The sequence below is a fragment of the Panthera tigris genome, chromosome E1 (assembly GCF_018350195.1).
Source record: "Panthera tigris isolate Pti1 chromosome E1, P.tigris_Pti1_mat1.1, whole genome shotgun sequence".
Lineage (NCBI taxonomy): Eukaryota > Metazoa > Chordata > Mammalia > Carnivora > Felidae > Panthera > Panthera tigris.
This window is the reverse complement of record NC_056673.1, coordinates 16,607,736-16,630,015: the sequence shown is the minus strand read 5'-3', so window position 1 is coordinate 16,630,015 and position 22,280 is coordinate 16,607,736. Positions and strand designations below refer to the sequence as shown.

The following is a 22,280-nucleotide window of genomic DNA, read 5'->3' as shown; positions in this document are numbered from 1 at the left end:
GTGGTGTCCCAAAAGCCAAGTGAAAAAAGTATGTCAAGAAGGGAGTTGTTCATTCTTTCTCATTGCCAAGTAGTATTCTATTGTGTATATAAACCACAATTTCTTTAACCATTCATCAGTTGATGGACATTTAGGCTCTTTCCATAATTTGGCTATTGTTGAAAGTGCTGCTATAAACATTGGGGTACAAGTGCCCCTATGCATCAACACTCCTGTATCCCTTGGGTAAATTCCTAGCAGTGCTATTGCTGGGTCATAGGGTAGATCTATTTTAAATTTTTTGAGGAACCTCCACGCTGTTTTCCAGAGAGGCTGCACCAGTTTGCATTCCCACCAACAGTGCAAGAGGGTTCCTGTTCCTCCGCATCCTCTCCAGCATCTATGGTCTCCGGATTTGTTCATTTTAGCCACTCTGACTGGTGTGAGGTGGTATCTGAGTGTGGTTTTGATTTGTATTTCCCTGATGAGGAGCAAACATTGAGTGTCTTTTCATGTGCCTGTTGGCCATCTGGATGTCTTCTTTAGAGAAGTGTCTATTCTTGTTTTCTGCCTATTTCTTCACTGGATTATTTGGTTTTTGGGTGTGGAGTTTGGTGAGTTCTTTATAGATTTTGGATACTAGCCTTTTGTCTGATATGTCATTTGCAAATATCTTTTCCCATTCTGTTGGTTGCCTTTTAGTTTTGTTGGTTGTTTCCTTTGCAGTGCAGAAGCTCTTTATCTTCATGAGGTCCCAATAGTTCATTTTTGCTTTTAATTCCCTTTTCTTTGGAGATGTGTCAAGTAAGAAATTGCTGCGGCTGAGGCCAGAGAGGTTTTTTCCTGCTTTCTCCTCTAGGGTTTTGATGGTTTTCTGTCTCACATTCAGGTCCTTTATCTATTTTGAATTTATTTTTGTGAGTGGTATAAGAAAGTGGTCTAGTTTCATTCTTCTGCATGTTGCTGTCCAGGTCTCCCAGCACCATTTGTTAAAGAGACTGTCTTTTTTCCATTGGATATTCTTTGCTGCTTTGTCAAAGATTAGTTGACCATACTTTTGTGGGTCCAATTCTGGAGTCTCCATTCTATTCCATTGGTCTGTGTATCTGTTTTTGTGCCGATACCATGCTGTCTTGATAATTACAGCTTTGTAGTAGAGGCTAAAGTCTGGGATTGTGATGCCTACTGCTTTGGTCTTCTTCTTCAATATTACTTTGGCTATTCAGGGCCTTTTGTGGTTCCATACAAATTTTAGGATTCCTTGTTCTAACTTCAAGAAGAATGCTGGTGCAATTTTGATTGAGATTGCACTGAATGTGTAGATAGCTTTGGGTAGTATTGACATTTTAACAATATTTATTCTTCCAACCCATGAGCACGGAATGTTTTTCCATTTCTTTATATCTTCTTCAATTTCCTTAATTTTCTATAAACTTCCTATAGTTTTCTATAACTTTCTATAAACAGTTTCCATAAACTTTCTATAGTTTTCAGTATACAGATCTTTTAAATCTTTGGTTAGGTTTATTCCTAGGTATTTTATGTTACTTGGCAATGAGAAAGAATGAAATATGGCCTTTTGTAGCAATGTGGATGGAACTGGAGAGTGTTATGCTAAGTGAAATAAGTCATACAGAGAAAGACAGATACCATATGTTTTCATTCTTATGTCGATCCTGAGAAACTTAACAGAAGACCATGGGGGAGGGGAAGGAAAAAAAAAGTTATAGAGGGAGGGAGCTAAACCATAAGAGATTCCTAAAAACTGAGAATAAACTGAGGGTTGATGGAAGGTGGAGGGAGGGGAAAGTGGGTGATGGGCATTGAGGAGGGCACCTGTTGGGATGAGCACTGGATGTTTTATGGAAAGTAATTTGACAATAAATTTCATTTAAAAAAAAGAAATAAAGGAACTAAAATACTTCTAAAAAATAAACATTAATAAAAATTTAAAAAATACAGCCCATTTAAAAAAAAAATAAATAAAAATTAAAAATTAAAAAAGAAAAAGAAAAAGAAGGGAGTTGTTCACTGAGTCAAGTGCTGCTATAGAGAAAGATGATGACTGGGGGTAGATCAGTGGATAATACAATGACAGAGCCACTAGTAACCTTGACCAGAACAGTTTTTGTTGAAGTTTTGGTGAAGACAAAGACCTAAATGGAGAATATTTTTTATTGTTCTTATTTTCTTTGGACTTTTATGTATTTTCCAAATGTTCTACAATGCAATTTGAACATCAAAAATAATAATAATAATATAAACACACAGTTTTGTCACAATTATAAAAAATAAGTTTGTTTATTTAAAAAAATGTTGTGGGGCGCCTGGGTGGCGCAGTCGGTTAAGCGTCCGACTTCAGCCAGGTCACGATCTCGCGGTCCGTGAGTTCAAGCCCCGTGTCAGGCTCTGGGCTGATGGCTCGGAGCCTGGAGCCTGTTTCCGATTCTGTGTCTCCCTCTCTCTCTGCCCCTCCCCCGTTCATGCTCTGTCTCTCTCTGTCCCAAAAATAAATAAATAAGTAATAAAAAAAAAAGTTGAAAAAAAATAAAAAAAATAAAAGAATGTCGTAATTTGAAATTTTTCTCTTGTGAGCACCTCATTCTCTTTTTAAAATGTTTATTTTTGGGGCGCCTGGGTGGCTCAGTTGGTTGGGCATCCAACTTCAGCTCAGGTCATGATCTCATGGTCTGTGAGTTTGAGCCCTGTGTCAGGCTCTGTGCTGACGGCTCAGAGCCTGGAACCTGTTTCAGATTCTGTGTCTCCCTCTCTCTCTGACCTTCCCACATTCATGCTCTGTCTCTCTCTGTCTCAAAAATGAATAAACGTTAAAAAAAATTTTTTTTAAATAAAAACATAAATAAAAATAAAAATGTTTATTTTTGAGAGACAAAGAAAGAGAGAACACACACCCATGAGCAGGGGGTGAGAATGGGGATCGGGGTGTGGGGGAGGGGCAGAGAGAAAGGAAGAGAGAATCCCAAGCAGACTCCACACTGTCAGCTCAGAGGCCAATGCAGGACTCAGTCCCCCAAACCCAAGATCATGACCTGAGCCAATGTCAAGAGTCAGACACTTAACCGACTGAGCCACCCAGGTGCCCCGTGAATACCTCATTCTTAATAGTACTAGGTAAAATGTCCTGATACTTCAAGCTAGACATCATCTAAACTTTCCTAAATTTTTTCCTCTATTTTTCTGTTCCCCAAATTTCTCTAAAGGGAAAGTAAGGTTTAATTATTTCTCTCTGTGTTGAAATCTCTTCCTGTTTTCAAGGATTCAGACTATGTTTTACGCAATATGATGGTTACAAGGCACCTGGGTCTAACAAAAATCCACAGGAATCCCCCTATCATCTTCAGGAAGACATGCATCTTCAGGTATGAGAAGCATTTTCATGTTTGTTTTGCTCGACTGCCAAAACACATTCCCCTACTGTGATAGTAGATCTGAGAGACACAGCTTTTGTCTATTATTAGTATACTTAAATCTTACCCTGATAGGTTTTAAAGAAAAATTCCTGTTTGCGTGGGACATGTTAAGTCCTTTCCCCTTCAAGTACTTTTTAAAACAGATTTAATTGGTATTTTATATTAAAATTGCATGTTTTAAAGCATGATAGTGTTTTATTTTTCTGTGATGTTTTTTTCAAACATGGAATTCAACAAAAATCCACCATGATTGTGAAAAATATATCCATGTCACTTACCAGAGCTCATCATGTTAATGTTAGCTAGCCTGTGGACATGTATTTTTTATTTGAAGAAAACAGGCCAGGCAAAGGTGGGGAGGAAGCAGAGAACATTGTCTTTAATAAGTACTCAGCTCTGGGTTACTTTGCATGCCTTTCATCTGTGGGATGCCAGGAACACAAACCGGACAGATGCAAAACTGATCTCAACCAGGGACGCACCTATCACAAAAGGGACTGACTGCTTGTTAGAGGTCAGTGTGGTTGAGTAGGCAGTAATCTATCCCAGTCCAGTAGGCTAATTTGACATTTAAGCACATGTGTTAATTAAATTTTAGTTTGGCCTTATATCTGAATGTTCATTCAGTTTCAACCTCTTTTCCACAGTTATTCCTTGTGCTGGTCGAATTTTATGAGAGTCCTTGCACACCCAGACTCAATCTTGGACTCCTGTGTGTAACTTACAACAGGTGCCTCTTGAGGAACTTTGTTGACCAATCAGCTTTATCTTTATGCCTGGAAAGTTTGGCATGATGCTTCATGACTGTGGTTATCATAAAGACACAAAGTGGTGGCTCAGCAGCAGGAAGGAGTGGGAACAGCAAAAAAAAAAAAAAAAAAAAAAAAGACATAAAGGACATAATCTTCCCTGGCATTATAGGATTGGTATTATGAGTCATAAATGTGCTTTTTGAGGCTAGGCAAAGCACCAACATTTTTACAAATACCTCAAAAGAATGACATCTGAATGTCAACATAGACTGGAAAGGGGGAAAAAGATGTGTCTATACCTCACTAGAGAGAGAAACCACTACTACATTTCAATGAAAATCTCAGGTCCCTCCAGGGAGCAGTGCTGCTGAGGCCCTACCCAGATCCTTAATATACATTCTGCTAGGGGCTGCACACTGTAGCTTCCTCTGGAGCAGTGCCCTTGAGTGATGGGAGCCCCTTACCTGGCTGTGCGTCACAGTTAGGTAAACACTTGTCTTACAACACACACTCAAAGATGCATGGTGGAGCCAATGACTGATAAAAGACCTCTCCAAGGTGGGGCAGATTCTTGGCACCATTTGCCTTCCAGAGCTCCCCTTAGGATGAGGCTGAGGCTAGCCTTCACATTCTTTTTAAAATTTTTATAAGTTTACTTATTTTTGAGAGAGAGAGAGAGAGAGAGAGCAAGCAGGGGAGGGGCAGAGAGAGAGGGAGACACAGAATCTGAAGGAGGCTCCAGGCTCCGAGCCCGTTGCAGGGCTTGAACTCACATTGAACCCACAAGCAGTAAGATAATGACGCCCAAAGTCGGATGCTTAACCAACTGAGTCACCCAAGCGGCCCTAGCCTTCACATTCTTAATTAGCTGCTTCTTCCCTCTTCTGCTTTCCTCAGACCCTTACAGGTTTCTGTGGAAAGCATTCCCTCTATAAATCCTTTGCAGAAGCATTCATGTCTCGGGCTCTGCTTCTAGGGAACCTGACCTAACATACTCATCAGTTCCTTCAGGCATTCAACTGGTACTTATTGGACAATATGTAAACAAAAACCAAATACCTTCAGACAAGTAGAAGTATAGCAAAAGACAATAAAACAGAGTAGCAGATGGACAGCGACCCGGGCGCTGCTACTTTATTTAGATTGCTTGGTCAGAGAAGGCTTCTCTCTCCAATGAGTGAGCTGAGAGAGAGAGCTCTGTGAAAGAAAGGGGGGAGCGGTCCAGGCAGATGAAACAAGGGCTGGTGTGGCTGGAGCATCGCTGGCACAAAAGAGCGATTCAGTATGTTTGGGTGGAATGTTACGAGACTGCTGATGTCTTATATCCTTATGCTTATTTGGTTTTGGTTTCAGAGACTTCCTCTTTAAGTGTACAGACACTTCAGAAGTCATTTTGGCCTCTGTCTGTGGAGAGAACCACATAGTAATTCCACTCCGTGAGAGAACGGGAAAGGCCTTAGGAGTTCTTGACTTTAACATTGGCAGGAATAAGATGCTACTGTATCGAGAATTTAAAGATCTGCAGAAAATGATAAAGGTGGTCCAAGCTGCTTGCTACGAAATATTGGGAGAAATATCTGGAGAAATAAAGAAAAACTATATCCTAGGTATTGTGAACGTAAATGTTCTGGATTCATGGGTTTAATAAATTAGGGGGAATCACAGATTGCAATGAAGGATGCACTTTCTAAAAGGAGTTGTTACAATATACAGCGATATACAGCATGAAAGGAATTCCCTCATGCAGTCTTGGGCTGATGAGTGTGGTCTATAAATTAGAGGAAAGGGTATTAAGTCTCATTTTCTTGGCTAGAATCATATGGTTTAGAACTGGAAGGACTCATAAAGGCAATATAGAACTAGCATTTATTAAAAGCCTCATCATGTATCAAGCACTTTAAATATGTAATTTCAATTAGTCCTTACCCTAACTCTGTGAGGTGAATGGTGATACCTCATTTCACAGGTGAGGAAAGTGAAGCTCAGAGAAACTAAACAACTCACACCAAATCACACAGTTAGCAAGTGATGAAACCTGGATTTGCACCCCAATCTGGTGCTCTTTCCACTAGATTACACAGTATTCATTTGCTGGGACAAGTGAATCTTATCTTGTTTTACAGATAAAGAAGCTAAAAACCATCAGAGTTAAGGTCCAATAGGAGCTTAGTGGCAGAACCCAAGACTAGACCCCAGTGCTTGTGATTCCACATCCAATAGGCTGCTCTTAGTACAAAATCAGTTTGGCCATAAGGGAAGGAAGAAGGAAACATGGAGACCTTTGGCTATCTAGAATGGAGTAAATAGAGTAACACTACGTGGGATTAATCTGAGAGGTTTCTTGCCACCAGGTAGGGTGGAGTAAGTAGAAAAAAGAAGAAAATTTATGTTTTTTGAGCATCCACTATGTACTTACCACTAAGCACTTTTACTTATATCATCTTATTCAATTCCCAGATCACCAGGGAAGTAGGGATCAGCCTATGCTCACAGAAAGGAAAAGGAGGTTCAGAGAGACAAACCTAAGAGTGGGTATTCAACCTGAGGTCCAACTCCAAAACCTGAGTTTTTACCTTTCCTCAAAGCCTCTTCCTGTGAGCTTCACCAGTGTAATTCCATTTCTGCATATTAATTTCATGACTAGAGAAACAAAGGTTGTTTAAAAGCATAGGATATGGCTCTTTTTCCTGGAAAAAAAAAAAGTTTACTGTATTATGTTCAGAATGCTATGAAAAACCAATATATGTACTGAACAACAGTGTGAGATGTTGCTCTGTTGTTTCAGAGATTGAAAATGTAGGTGAAGTCCAGCGGGCAGGAATTCTCTTTTTCCGAATCATGCTGCAAGAGCTGCAGGAAAGCCTCCAACTGCTTACCTCCTTAGACTTTGTATCACTGTTACTCTATGACTATCATCCTTCGGTAGAGCCCACATACCTGCCAGACACCAAGTCCCAGGAGGTGGAGGCCAACACAAAACTAGTACATGACATCCTGTTAGCGGTTATCTTGTTCATTCATCCAGAGCTGGAATTATCAAGTGACTTCGGAAATTGGGACAAGTGTAAAATGGTAAGTTTTTTTTTTTTAAACGTTCTTTTTGTTGAAGAATAACCCACACAAGTTTAGGTATACAAATCATAATTGCACAAATCCTAAGTGTACAAATGCAAGATTTTTTACACAATAAACATTTGTAACCAGCATCTAGCTCAAGAAACATTAATGGCACCCCCAAAGCCTTTCTTTGTACCCTCTCCTCACCCCAAGAGTGACCAGAATCCTGACTCCTAACACTGTAGATTGGCTTTGCCTGTTTTAAAATTTACATAAATGGGGGCTCCTGGGTGGCTCAGTCAGTCGAGCATCTGACGACTTCAGCTCAGGTCACGATCTCACGGCTCGTGGATTCGAGCCTTGCATCTGGCTCTGTGCTGACAGCTTAGAGCCTGGAGCCTGCTTTGGATTCTGTGTCTCTCTCTCTGCCCCTGCCCCGCTCACACTCTGGGTGTGTCTCTCTCCCAAAAATAAACATTGAAATTTTTTTTTAAATTTACAGAAATGGAATTATGTAAACTCATGAATTGGATACTCCCACTTGCTGATGCTCCCATAACTTTTATTCTTTTGTTCACAGTATGTTAACAGACACTTTGTCACGAACATTTGTGCCTTTGATCCAACTGCTAGGCATGTGGAAGTTAATTTAAAGCTCATTGGTGAATATATCAGAGGTAAATTTACACTTCATTGTGTTCGAAATCTAACAGTAATAAAACATAGTTACAATTCAAATATTCAGATATTTTTATCACAATAAAGCAAGTGCCTCATAAGTTCAATTTTTAGGAAAAATAGTTCTGATAGTAATCCTCTACAGGGAGGAACACTATAATCGAGTGCATTACCCAAAGTCACTGTCTATGCCACACGTTTGAGAATTCAGAATCATGTTCATCTCCCACTTTATTGACTACATGTGCATTATTTACTAAAAAACAATAGAGGATATGGGCTGCAGTGAGGAAAAGAAACAAGTACATTAAGGAAAAAGGCTTTTACTATCTTCGGGTTTCAATGAAGAACCAAAGAAAATGATAGATCATGAGACTTTATATGCCAGTAATGTAGACTTTTTGGAGAAGGAGAGTCACCAGAAATCAGAGTAGGGGAGCTCCCAGGTTGGAAAAGGTGATGAGCTCTTTGGCCACAGAGAACTGACCACATATAAGAGTAAATATCCAGAGTGAAATAGGTGAAGGGATTTTCTTTATTTCAAATTTGTACTGAAATTCTAGTTAGTTCACATATTTGGTAAAATTGGTTTCAGGTGTAGAAGTTAGTGATTCATCACTTACCTATCACATCCAGTGCTCCTCACAAGTGCCCTCCTTAATACCCATTAGGTGAAGGGGTTAAGAGTACACTTATGATGAGCGCTGAGGAGGGTATAAAATTGTGGAATCACTATATGGTGCACTTGAAACTAATACAACACCATATGTTAGCTACACTGGAATTAAAATTTTAAAAAAGAAATATCTATACATATATAGGCATACATTCTTCCATGGGTGTATGTTATCCCACCAGAGACCTCAGGCCATTTGTGCGAATGTACCAGTTAGGAAGAAATTTAAAGTTTGTATCTATTTTGTTACTGATGAAAAACTAACCATCAGTTGGGAAAATGGCTCTGTAGAAGTTTTTTACTAAACCTGTCCCTTTCCTCCCCTTCCACCTTTCCAACTCTCTGTAGAGACTCTGGACTAAGTCAGAAGGGTTTCTAGACTTTTGTGACGTGCATATTATGCCAAGAGGCTGAGAACCAGAGAAAGTCTGAGAAGAGGAAGGCAACCACACTCCTCAGGGTGTCTCTGGCAGTGGAAGCATGTAGCAGTGAGCCAGGGCAGATAGATGAAGGGGAGAGATCGAATCGCCTAGGAAAGCAAGATACTGTCAGAAGTTTGGGAATGCTAGAGAACAGGAGAGAACATGACATTCAAATAAAAGTTAAGATTAGAATTTCTGGGGTGCCTGTGTGGCTCAGTCAGTTAAGCATCTGTAAGCATCTGACTCTTGATCTGGGCTCAAGTCATGATCTCATGGGTTTGTGAGTCTGAGCCCTGCATCAAGCTCTGGGCTGAAGGTGTGGAGCCTGCTTGGGATTCTCTCTCCCTCTCTCTCTGCCCTTCCTCTCTCTCTCTCTCTCTCTCTCAGAATAAATAAATCAACTTAAAAAAATAAAGATTAGAATGTGTATTTGGAATGGCTTCTCCTGTAGCCTCATGACTCTGGGCTGATTCATGGGAGCCTCTGAATTTATAGATGTCACAGGTATCACTTCTTTTAAGGTGCTATTCAAGGGAAATTATAATAAGAGCAAAACCAAAGATTAAAACTTGTTTAACTCTATCCTTGTCTACACTTGTTCCATACTTGTTCACTCACTGTTCACTGAAGACTTAAAAATCCAGAAGAAACATCTCTGTGTCAGTGCCTGCTTGCTGCTCCTCCCTTTAAGGTAGATTTAGTCCCCACCATGAGCACCAGTAGGCCCTTCCCCTCCACGTGTGACCTGAGTCCCTGCTCCACTTGGTAGGCCCCAACATGCCAGCCCCTTGGCCTAGAGCCAGACCCTGCTGCTAGGGTCACTGGTGTCCTCTCAGACTGCTGTTTCACCTTCTCGGGCAAGGACACAGGCGCTCACCACTGAAAAATCTAGTCCTTTTGTCAGATGGGAGCTGGGGATGAGGAGCAAGCCCCACAACCCCCCATCTTGCAAGTGTGTTCAGGATTTGGCTCTCACCCTCAATTAGCTCATCTCCAGACAAAGACATCTTCTGTAACATTGTCCCAATGCTTTATGGGAATCTTTTCAGTTCAGGTTCCACCTCTGATTTGCCTACCAGAACTAACTCCTATAGTCACATGCAGCTCCTTTGTTTGGGTAAACATGCAAATTTCTGCCTCCTCTCCTCTCCTTTCAGCTGTGCTAGCCAATTCCTGAGCAGCCTTGATTGCCAAAGCTTCCACCACTTTCTCTTTTCCAACAGTGTCCTCAGGTGGCAGGAATTCCAACTGCAGTTAACACAGCTGGATTCAGCCAGAACCCTAATAGCCCTCAGGCCCCCCTTCCACCACCACTGCCAAACCTTTAGCATTATAGCAGTCTCTGCTGCAATCAAGAAAGTTCATAGGCCACCCAGACACCAACCCTCTCTCCTTCAGACGCAATTGTATTAGGAAATTGTAAGCTCTCCATTTAGGGAAAGAAGGGGAACTCACAGGGGCACCTTTCTGTTTGTGCCCGAAAGAGAAGAGCCTCTGGTGGGGCAATTTGTGGCTCAAAATTTATCTGAGCCTTCTAGCAGTGTCAACTAAAGCCCCGGTCAACAACACTACCTAGCATGAAATACCACCAACAGTGGTCATTTCTGCCCAGGTTGGGGAGGGACTGTTAACACAGCTCCTAACCCACCAAGCCTTTCAAACTAATGATTTTGCCAAGAAGATAAAATCAGGGCTGGTGATGTGTCTACACTTTCTTAGGACTTCTGCTGTCAACTTTCACCCTACTTCATCCTAGTTCTAGAAAGGAATATATATTTTTTTAATGTCTTAGAAAAGGTACACTTTATTTTTTATTCTTTTTTTTTATTTTTCCCAGTTATTATTGAGATATAATGACATATAACATTGTATTAGTTTAAGGTATGCAACATAATGATTTGATATATCTACATATTGAGAAATGGTCACCACCAGTAGGTTTAGTCAACATCCATTACCTCACATAATTAAAAGATTTGAGGGGGAAGCACCTGGGTGGCTCATTTGGTTAAGCGTCTGCCTCTTGATTTTGGCTCAGGCCATGATCTCCCAGTTCATGAGATTGAGCCCCGCTGATATTCTCTCTCTCCCTCTCCCTCTGCTTCTCCCCTGCTCCTTCTCTCTCTCTCTCTCTCTCCCTTCCCCCCCCCCCAAGTAAATAAACATTTTTTAATTAAAAGATTTTTTTCTTGTGATGAGAACCTTTAAAATGTACTCTCTTAGAAACTTTCATATATACAGTATAGTATTGTTCACTATAATCACAAGGCTGTACATTACATTCCCAGAATTTATTTATCTTATAACTGGCAGTTTGTACCTTTTGACCACCTTTGCACATAGCCCCTGTCTCTGGTAACCACCAATTCATGCTCTGTTTCTGAGTTCAGTTTTTTTAGATTCCACATGCAAGTGAGATCGTACAGTACTTGACTTTGACTTTTTTTCACTCAGCATAATGACTTCAGGGCCATCCATGTTGCAAATGACAGGATTTCCTTATTTTTATGGCTGAATAATATTCGTTGTATATACGAAATGTACACCACATTTTCTTCATCCATCCAAGTCTTGGATGTTTTCATGTCTTGGCTATTGTAAATAATACTGCAATAAACATGGGGGTGCAGATATCCCTTTGAGACAGTTATTTCTTTTCCTTCAGATATATACCAAAAGTGGAATTGCTGGATCATATGGTAGTTCTATTTTTAGTATTTTGAGGAACCTCCATATTGTTTTTTACAATGACTCTACCAATTTACCTTCCCTACAGTGTACAAGGGTTCTATTTTCTCCACATCCTCATCAATATTTGTCATTTCTTGAATTTTTGATAACAGCCATTCTAACAGGTGTGATATGATATCTCATTGTGGTTTTGATTTGCATCAAAAGGGGTATTTTATATTCTGGTGGAATTCCAGGCAGCTGAATCCCACCTTTAGATTGAGGCTGTCATCTATGAAGGAGCATTGGACAGCTTTGTTCAGCAAGCTTGGCGTCCTAAGGCTGTGCCATTCATTGCACGTGAATGTTGCTGACATACTTTCCTGTAAGGGAACCCAGTGCCTCCAGTGACCCCTGGACCAGGACCCAGACAGCTGTGCATGCAGTAGTGCATCAACAACCTCTGTCACTCTGCCTAAAGCACTTCCAGTAGTTGTCCTCTTCTTCCTGAAGACCCATGACCTGACCACCTTCTCAAGGATCTATTTTCCCCACTCCACTTTGGACCTATGCTGCTAACTTTGCCTGCTCTTTCTGTAGGGTGTCCCATACCTGTCCCATGTCCCCATCCCAGGGGGTTAGACACATGTTATCTACCGGGAAATGTTATCAGACTTGGAAGCAAGAAGAATGATCTCTCATTTCAACTGTGACCAGAATCACTTTGCTCTCTAGAGCCTGTATTTCTGCCAAGTGGCCATACTTCCTCCCCATGCCTAAATCCAAGGGTCTCTAAGTCTATAGATGCTGGTCTCTGCAGAAGTTCCCCTGCAGGAGCCCTAGAGCTCCTCCTCTGCCAAAGCAGCCAGATAGATGTGCTATTACCATCTATAAAGAAACTCACCAGCTTCCTCAAAAAAAAACACCACCATGATCCACCAGAGATGGCAATGGAGGGAGATGACCCACCATCATGGGGGAAGGACTGCTGGACTCACAACCCTGATTAACTGTCTTCAAGATTCACCTTCCCCAGGCGATCTTTCCCTAAGCACTATTGCCACCATCGTGGTGGCTCTAGCAATTGCTATTCTCTATCTCCCTCCATTGCAAGAGTGGGACAAGCCTCTCCTTCATTCCTCATGGCACAGCTGAAGATGAGATAGGAACCTTTAATAAGACACTACCAACTTTCCACAAATAAGAAATGTGAACACAGCACTGAACTGAATATGCAACTGTGATCATATGCCTGGTTCTTTTAAACAAGTCAAAGTGAAATGAACAAGATACCAAGAATATTGTTTTGTCCTATTAATTTGGACCCTCTATATACCCTCATTGGTTTGGATTTAGTTACAGTTCTCTACCGCCTTCTTAGACTTGGTTTCTTGGGTGGTGATTCCTTCTGAGATTTGTTGTTTTCCCACCTGCAATCACAGTTAGACCTGGGTTAAACAGGGAGCCTTGAGGGTGCCTTTTATGAGATGCTCACCAGATTTCAGGCTCTAGAGGAGGAAACATCCATTTAGTTTCAGAATAGATTCCTTTTGTTCTGGCAAATACCTCTTAAAGGGTGTTGTATGAAAGATATTGGAGAAGCACTCAACTCACACACTGTCTGGGAAACTAGTTTAGGGTTCAGTAAAGACCTGGGGCCTGGATGCTTAACCCATTTCCCATGCATGCAGACCCTTTCCATCTCTAGTCCAAGTCATCCTGGGGGAAAAAAGAAAGAAAAAAAATCAAATCATCAATTCTCTTTTTGCTTTTGGTTTTAAATTTTGAAGTTTTCCAACAGTTGTTATTGAAATTAGAGAAACAACATGGTTTTATTTATCTAGGTACCATCACTGATGCTTTAATATCCAATAAGGTCTGTTAAAAATCAGTTGAATGAGAACATTTTTCTATTTAAGGCTAAGATATTTTTCCAGATTTCCTTGACACAGTTTTTTTTTTTCATTTTAGTGGATGTTAAATAATCTTTTATCTCAAAGGAGTATAAAAATTATATGTTTTTTAAAAGTATTTTAAAAGGTCAACTGGAACTAAAAGCCTTCTAACAAAAGAGTCATTAGCCCATCCCTCTTCTCTCTTCTCAGTCTCCCCAGGTCCCCTCACCAGAGGCCATTCTTTTTGACTCTTTTGACTATTTCTTCTGGCATGTGCACATTTCTGTCTTTTTAATACTGTAGAGCATTGCTATCTTTTCATTCCTCAATTTTAAACCTCGTCAACTGATTTCCTCTTATTATAGATGAAAGTTGAGTTCTGTTGTACCACCATTCTCTTATCCTGTCCTCCCAATATAATTATATTATCATTTGGAGTTAAATCAAAATGCATTGTTTACATGATTTTGCCTATGCAAATATGATCCACAGCTGAACATATAACATATTTTGGTTGCTCCTTTTTCACTTTTTGTCTTTCCTGAAGTAAATAATTCACTTTTTTTTAATTTATTTAAAAAGTTTTTTAAATGTCTATTCATTTTTGAGAGACAGAGACAGAGCGTGAGCCGGGGGAGGGGCAGAGAGAGATGGAGACACAGAATCCGAAGCAGCCTCCAGGCTCTGAGCTGTCAGCACAGAGCCTGACGCGGGGCTGAAACCCACGAACTGTGAGATCAGGACCTGAGCCGAAGTTGGAAGCTTAACCAACTGAACCCCCAGGGGCCCCTTAGTTTTATTTTTTAAATCCTAAATTTTCTTTGTATTTCTTGACAATTCCCACCCCATCCATTTTGTCTCTCCATATAATTTCCCTTGGGGGAAGTTTTATCAGGTAATTTTTTTTAGTTCCATTTTTTTTTTTTTTTTTTTGCTTTGAAGCCATCCCTTCTAGAGATCTTGATTCTCCTTCTATCTGGGGTCTTCCCTCACTCAGATCTGCTACTCAGTTGCCTTCTGAAATCCATTTTGCTGCTATCATAAGAATTTACTTTGCCTTGCTCTGAGGTAGCGTATCTCTCGTAGTTTTCTGAGAAAGAGTGTGTGAATGGTAAATTTTTTGAGACTTTCATGTCTGAAAATGTTTTTATTCAGCCCTCATATTTGATTTTTAGTTTCCCAGGGAACATAATCTTGAAGACAATGACCCGTTGTCTTTTTTGAGAAACTGAGATTATAATTCATATACCACAAATTTCACCAATTTATCCTGTACCATTCAGTAGTTTTTAGTATATTCATAAAGTTTTGCAAACATCACCACTAATTTTGGAATATTTTCATCACTTGGAAAAGAAACCCAGCACCCATTAGCTGTTCTATTCTTTGCCCCTCCCTACCCCTACCCCTGGCAACCACTAATCTACTTTCTGTCTCTAGGATTTGCCTGTTCTAGACATTGCATATAAATGGAGTCATACAAGGTGGATTCTTTCACTTAGCATAATGCTTCAAGGTTCATCTTTGGTCTATGTATCAATACTTCATTCTTTTATTATGGCTGAATAATACTCTATTATATGGATATAGCACATTTTATTTATCCATTTATCAGTTGATGGAGACATGTGGGTTGTTCCTACTTTTTGGCTATTGTATATAATGCTGCTATGAACATTTGTTTACAAGTTTTTGTGTGAGCATATGCTTTATTTTGAGAGACAGGGAGGAAGGGAGGGTGTGAGTGGGGGAGGCAGAGAGAGAGGGAGAGAGAGAGAATCCTAAGTGGGCTCCGTGCTGTCAGCACAGAACCGGATGCAGGGACTGAACTCACAAACCGTGAGATCATGACCTGAGCCGAAATTGAATCTGACACTTAACTCATTGAGCCACCTGGGCACCCCAACAATAATTATTTTTTGAAGTTTTCTCTTCCCTGTTGTTTCTCCTTTCTTTCTGTTTTTAGTGTTGTTGTCTGTATCTCATTTCTACATCACACCACTGGGCAACTTCCTCTCCCCAACACTAGAAATTTATTTCTCAAAGGGGATAACATAGAAAGTCTCTGGACTGGGGGACATCAGACACAGTTGAGAGGGAGAGGACCAGAGTGAAAACTGGGAGATTATGAGTGTGTTTACTGAATATAGAGCCCTCTGTAAGCTTCCTTGACAAAGCTCCAAACAAAAAGGAGGAAACAAAAGGACAAACAGCTGATACCTGTACTTTTGGGGTGTAAGAAAAATACTATAGGACTTTTGTTTGTAATTATTGCCTATTGCCCATCACTGCCTACTTTGTTTTAAAATGAATGATTTATAAATAAATATACATGTATTGGGGCTCATGCTCAATATTTGTTATTGATGGAAGTACATAATCAGAGTTCAGAGTCTACTGCATTAAACTATGAATTTTTGTAAAGCAAATTGCATTGATTTCAATTCTCACATTAAAAAAAAAAAGTTTATTTATTTGGAGAGAAAGAGAGGGAGAGAATGAGGTCGGGAGGAGCAGAGAGAGAGTGGGAGAATCCCAAGTGGGGCTCATACCCATGAACGGTGAGGTCATGACTGGGCAGAAACCAAGAGTCAGATGCTCAACCAACTGAGCCACCCAGGCGCCCCTCTCATATTTGATTTATAGATATATCATGAAAAAAAGCGCCAATACAATGTGATATTGTAAGGAAATTATACCAACAGAAATGAAACTAATATGCCTGCAAGAACACAATGTTCAGTCTGGAACAAACTTCTACCCAACTTTGGATAATTTGAGAAAAAATGTGTTTTTACCTCCCCATTTAACACTGATCCTAGAAGCAGCACTCTACAGTACATTTTGGATCACTTTAAGTTAATGATAACATAGTAAGTGCCTGAAAGCCATGGCAAATATGGGTGTTCTGACCTACTTAAGAACTGACTGAAATATGCACACACATGATCTTTTAGCTATATGATGTTGCAGGACATTCAGCCCATTGCATGTGGCAGTAATGTTAAAAGGTGGCACAAGGTATACAAAACAATAGAAATAAAGGAACTAAAACTAAGAACTAAGGCTAAGGAGAGAAGCATTCAAGAAATACTTGGGTTATTAGTTGAAAGGAGCAGTTATACTTTGACTTTTGAACTTGATGCTTAAGTACTTCATTATTTTTGCCTTGCCCATCTTTCTAATTGCCTATAATTCCCAAAAGGGGATTTTACTAATCTAGTGTTAAAACAGAGATCTGTAAAGGGAGTTTGAATTAGAAATACCCTGGACTATCCCACAGCTTTCAGCAAAATCAATTCCTTATGTAATTAAAAGTTTGATTAAACTAAAACCTACAAAAATACCATTAAATGTTTCTGAGTTAATAGGTTTATAAACAGATTCAAGGGTTTGACCCAGCAATTTTTTTAGCTCAGATTTCCTCCAATAATTTACTATAAGCTTTACCAAGGCAAAGCAAATAAATAAATAAATAAATAAATAAATAAATAAATAAATAAATAAATAAAACAAAAAACAAAAAAACAAAACACAATTTCTAACAGTTAGAAAAGAAACAAATTGGTCTGTTTGAAAGAATTACCAAACCTGTGCAATCTGGCTCTTGTCATCTGCCAAGCGGCAAAATCTGGCGTCCATCCACAAGAGGGCAGTAGCGCTCAACCGTTGTTAATGGGAACCCAACAGAGCCAAGGAGGCTTCATTAGAGAAATCATTACAGCTGTTGTTAACACATCACTCTCTCACTGGAAAACGCAGGCAAACAGGGATCACAACCCAGATAGGTTCAGAGCTTCTGTCCTGGGTAACAATAAGACAGGAAATAAGCAACAGGGGCTTGTGAAAGGGAGAGGCCTCCCTCCCCATCCTCATGTCCTTGAGTCACCGTGGAGATGGCCGACTAGCTTAATAATGGCTGCAGATAGGGGTCTGTTTCATTTGGATGTTGAGATAAAAACGCTGTGGCAGGCAGGCATCAATGGAACAGAGCTCTTAATGGGGATTTGGAAAGGGCAGAAAGAATAAAAACTGTGGGGTGCAGCAGAGCCGATATCTCAGAAAATGAATTAGGTTTGGTTTTAGGTGTGTTCTGGGATGAACTTTAGATTCATAACACTGGAACGTTAAGATAATCAAAGCAATCTTTCCAGCCTATAGCATTACTTTGTAAAGTTTCCAGGAAGTGAATTAATAAAAAAAGGAATCAATTACAACTAGTGCACCTCAATATTTTAAGTATGTATGTGGATTGGTCTGGGATTGCCCAGAACTTGAGATGAATCAGATATTTGTACTATGCTCTCATGACCACCATCTGTTTTTGTTTTATTCATTTGTTACTGAGCTATAATCTGAAAAGACTTTTAATATTTGAAAGACCTAATTTAACCATTCTGTAATTTAATGTTGTTTCAACATTTATTGAACAGTTACAACTGAGAGAAAAGACAGTGCCTCTGTGTGTGTTGAAAGAAAAAGTTTTAGAAAATTGTACCTCCATGTTTTAAATCAGCCTCAAATAAAAATTGAGACTTGTGAATGTTTCCTACTTTTTACGTGCCTTTCATATCTTGTATTGTACTTTTGTTGAAGTCAAAACTTCATTGTTGAAGTCAAAACTGAAATCATAGAAAGGCTAAATCTAATTCAGGGAATCTTGTTCCTTCACAGAAAGAAGGGATAGAATATAGGGAAATAAAATGTTCTGTCATTCTTTTTTTTAAGTTTATTTATTTATTTTGAGAGAGAGGAGGGGAGGGGCAGAGAGAGGAGAGAGAGAATCCCAAGCAGTCTCTGCATTGCCAGCTCAGAGCCCGATACAGGGCTCGAACTCATGAACTGTGAGATCATGATCTGAGCCAAAACCAAGAGTTGGATGCTTAACCGACTGAACCACTCAGGTGTCCCTGTTATCCTTTTTTTAAAATTTTATTTTAGAGAGAGAGAGAGTGCAAGCAGGGGGAAAGGTGCAGATGGAGAGAGAGAGAGAGAGAGAGAGAGAGAGGGAGGGAGGGAGGGAGGGAGGGAGGGAGGGAGAATTTAAGCAGGCTCCATGCTCAGCACAGAGCCAGACACAAGACTTGATCCCAAGATCCTGGATCATGACCTGAGCTGAAATCAAGATTCAGATACTTAACCAACTGAGCACCCAGGCACCCCGTTCTGTCATTCTAATACAGATCCATGAAGGACATACTTGTCATTAATGAGCCATTAGATAGAAGGTGACATTTAAAAACTCTTATTCAATTATAAGTATCACTTAATGGTTTATTCAACTCAAATTAGCAAACATTTATTGGATTAGTCACTGTGGTAGACATAAGAAGTAACAAAAATGAATAAAACATTGAGCTAATGGTGAGAGGCACCTGAAAGAAATATTGTTTTAGCAGCTACTCTGTGACAGATTTTTAAATATCTTTTCTTATTAATCCTCATAACAGTTCTGAGGTGTTATCCCTGTTTTGTAGAAGAAGAAACAGGCTAACACCAATTAAGTGGCCTGCTGAAGGTCACAGAACTAGTTGGGATAGTGCCAAGATTGAAACCCAGATATGTTCAATTTTAAAGTATATTCTTTTTTCATTGGACCATTCTATCTGGATATTAGTCACTGACTCCTGGGAAAAAGTAACTTTTATGAATGGCAGTTTAATAGTTTACAATTTAACAAATGAAACATATGGTGTGCAGTTATTACATATTTTAAAATAAATTTTAATTAGGAAAAAATTTAAACATAGAAATTATAGGGGTGCCTGGCTGGCTCAGTTGGAAGAGCATGAGACTCTTGATCTCTGGGTCCTGAGTTCCAGCCCCACGTTGGGTGTAGAGTTTACAAACCAAAGTTAGAGACTAACACCTGTGTAGTCATTACAGAGCCATATTCTGTATCCAATCTGAATGTTATACATGTTTGAGTCAGACTTTTTTTTTAATTTTAATGTTTATTTTTTGAGAGTGAGACAGAGCACAAGCAGGGTGGGGAGGAGGGAGCAGAGAGACACAGAATCTGAAGCTGGCTCCAGGCTCTAAGCTGCTAATGCAGAGCCCCATGCAGGGCTCAAACCCACAAACCATGAGATCGTGACCTGAGCCAAAGTCAGATACTTAACCAACTGAGCCACCCAGGCGCCCTGAGTCAGACATTTTTAAAGAAATAAAACATTAGAGAAACAGTTGAGACTTTCTACCTCTCCTTGATCCCTCCCATTCTCTTTTTTTCCTCTCTAGAGCTAAGACTATTATGAATTTGATGTTTATCAGTTTTATGCATGATTCCTTACTTTTACTTACATGTTTATGAATCCATAAACAATACAAAATTATTTTGCAGTGTTTTAAATTATATTTTAATTGTATCCAAAAGAACGTATTATTCTACAACTTGCTTTTTGTGATAATACATTCTGAGATTTATCCACAATGGAATGTGTAGCTTTAGTTCTTTATTCATTAAATGCTATGCAATATTCTATTATATGAATGTATCAAAATTTATTTATCCATTTTCTTATAATTATACATTTAAACAAAATTCTGCCATGGTTTTGATTCAAAGCATATCTGATGAACTTTCATCATAATACTGGAACTTATATATTTTAATAATAAAGGTACAAAACTATCCATACTAACTTTTTTTTTTCTTGGTATAGATCATTCTCGAATCGAAGTATGGAAGTTTGGTAATAGTGTCATCGAATACCTATACCACTGGGCACACATCTGTTTAACTCTCATGGAGCTAAGCAAAAAAACAAGTAGTGCCATTGCACCCCCATTGCCCTCCAAAACTGACTCCTATGTGTATGCAAAAATGCCAAAGGGAAGCTTGCCAGGGAAATGCTAATGAATTGGTACTGTATTCAGGCTATTTTTGTCATGTTCAGTTTTGCTTGTTAACTATAAAATATCTTCAATTGGAAAGGAGTGTCGCATAGACATATTTTGCTCCTAGACATTGACCTCAGCATTTTCCAAAACGAAAATGCTACCTAAGGAGAAATTTGATCTAAAAAATATCCAGTTAAGGTAGCCATAACCAAATGCATGTTATAAGATATATTGAAAAGTTTCCTTTTAGTTTTAGCTTTGTATCTGCCGTGGGACTATTGTGGTTAATTGGGTAGAATTATTTCAACTCTTTAAAGGTGCAAAGTAAAGACTGAGGATTTATGGAAAAATGGCTATTTTTACATTAAAGGAGTACCAAATAATAAAGATTTTAAGACATGAACTGGGAATTGTTTTTCTAATTTTTTCAGAGACTTAAATTTGCATCACCTTTTCCCCCTCCCCAACGATCACTACTCCTCCCTACTGACTTTAACAACTTAAGTTACTTCAATAAATAGAAATTCTTGTAGGAAAATGTCCATGACTCATGGAAAAAAGAAAACACCTTTTTTTAATAACAAAAACCTCTCAAGTTAAAGAACTGCAAAAAGAGTTTATATTTATTTAAAGCTTATTATTACAGCAAACTTTACTGCTCTTTTGTGAGATTTCATCTTTGCAATAACATATCTGATGAGAGTCCATTTTTAATAAAAATTTGGGAAATTAAACTTCATTTTCTTTATTTGGTTGACAAAATGTGATGTGTTGCAAACATCTTATAATTTGAGGTTGGAGGTCCCTTCTTAACCTTCTCTGATAAAGTGGCAGCAGAGTTATTACCAGTTCTCATCTCTTGGATGATCGCATGCCCAGTCTTAACCTATAAGCCTATTTCATATTTGGAAGAGGGCTTTTCAGGGCATTTGCAACAACATTTCTAGGAACAATGTTCTTGAAGATATTAAACTGATAGCCACATATCCTGATGGCTGCAGAACAAGCTTATAGAGTTCACTGTGCATACAAATGGCATTTTAGGCAGCGAGCAGAGGACTTTTTTTGCAGAATGCTATCTTATTAACCATTATCATGGGAATTAAGTTAACTAAATGACATCTAGCTTAATGAGAACAGGTATCATACACTTGCATGGAGTTTAACTTGTTTGAAGTATTTTCACACACAAGCTTATAACCTCCCAATAACCTGTAAGGTAGGTGGTCTAATACCATTATCCTCACTTTATAAATGAGGACATACGCTCAATGCATGAGTTACCTACTTCACAACAGCTGGTAAGAAGCCAGGGGACCTAGCTTCCATCTATCCTACCTTTTGCCAGCACTCAGACATCTCACTGACACTTTTCAACCTTTACCAGACTAATGATTATGCTATCAGTCTTTTAGAAACTACTTTAAAATTAAGCAACCAGGGATGCCTGGGTGGCTGGTGGTTGAGTGTCCTACTTTGGCTCAGGTCATGATCTTGCGTTCCATGAGTTTGAGCCACACATTGGGCTTGCTGCTGTTAGCACAGAGCCTCTGTTCCCTTCTCTCTCTGCCCCTCCCCTGCTCACACACACATTCTCTCTCTCAAAAATAAATAAAACATTAAAAAAATAAGTAAAATTAAGCAACCAACAAGAAAGATTAATTGAATTTATTTAATGATCATTCAAGTAAAATACTATCCCTTAACACTAGGAGCTTACTTTTTTAGTGACGAGGATGTTATTTATACTTGACAAAATTTACATACAGATTTATATTTAAATCCGTTTATTGAATACATTGCTTTACCTATAGTTATATATACTTCAGAAGCTTGGACTTGATTAGTTTTTTGTTGGCTTTCTTTACTGTAGCTTA

General features: G+C 39.1%; 1 protein-coding gene across 13 annotated transcripts in view; it reads left to right on the top strand.

Moving 5' to 3' along the window:
- The window catches only part of EFCAB5 (EF-hand calcium binding domain 5), a 188,083-nt gene extending 167,277 nt beyond the window's left edge, over positions 1 to 20,806 (top strand). For 10 of the 13 annotated variants that reach the window (XM_042966610.1, XM_042966608.1, XM_042966609.1 and 7 more), the window contains 5 exons: positions 3,256 to 3,359; positions 5,516 to 5,769; positions 6,948 to 7,234; positions 7,800 to 7,896; positions 20,226 to 20,806. In XM_042966610.1, the coding sequence (XP_042822544.1) occupies positions 3,256 to 3,359; positions 5,516 to 5,769; positions 6,948 to 7,234; positions 7,800 to 7,896; positions 20,226 to 20,419 (936 nt within the window). In that variant the 3' untranslated portion in view covers positions 20,420 to 20,806. Of the gene's footprint in view, positions 1 to 3,255; positions 3,360 to 4,057; positions 4,141 to 5,515; positions 5,770 to 6,947; positions 7,235 to 7,799; positions 7,897 to 8,921; positions 9,246 to 20,225 lie in introns of those variants that run through there. The other 3 variants (XM_042966614.1, XM_042966615.1, XM_042966618.1) reach the window with 3 other exon arrangements.
- Positions 20,807 to 22,280: the final 1,474 nt, after the last annotated feature.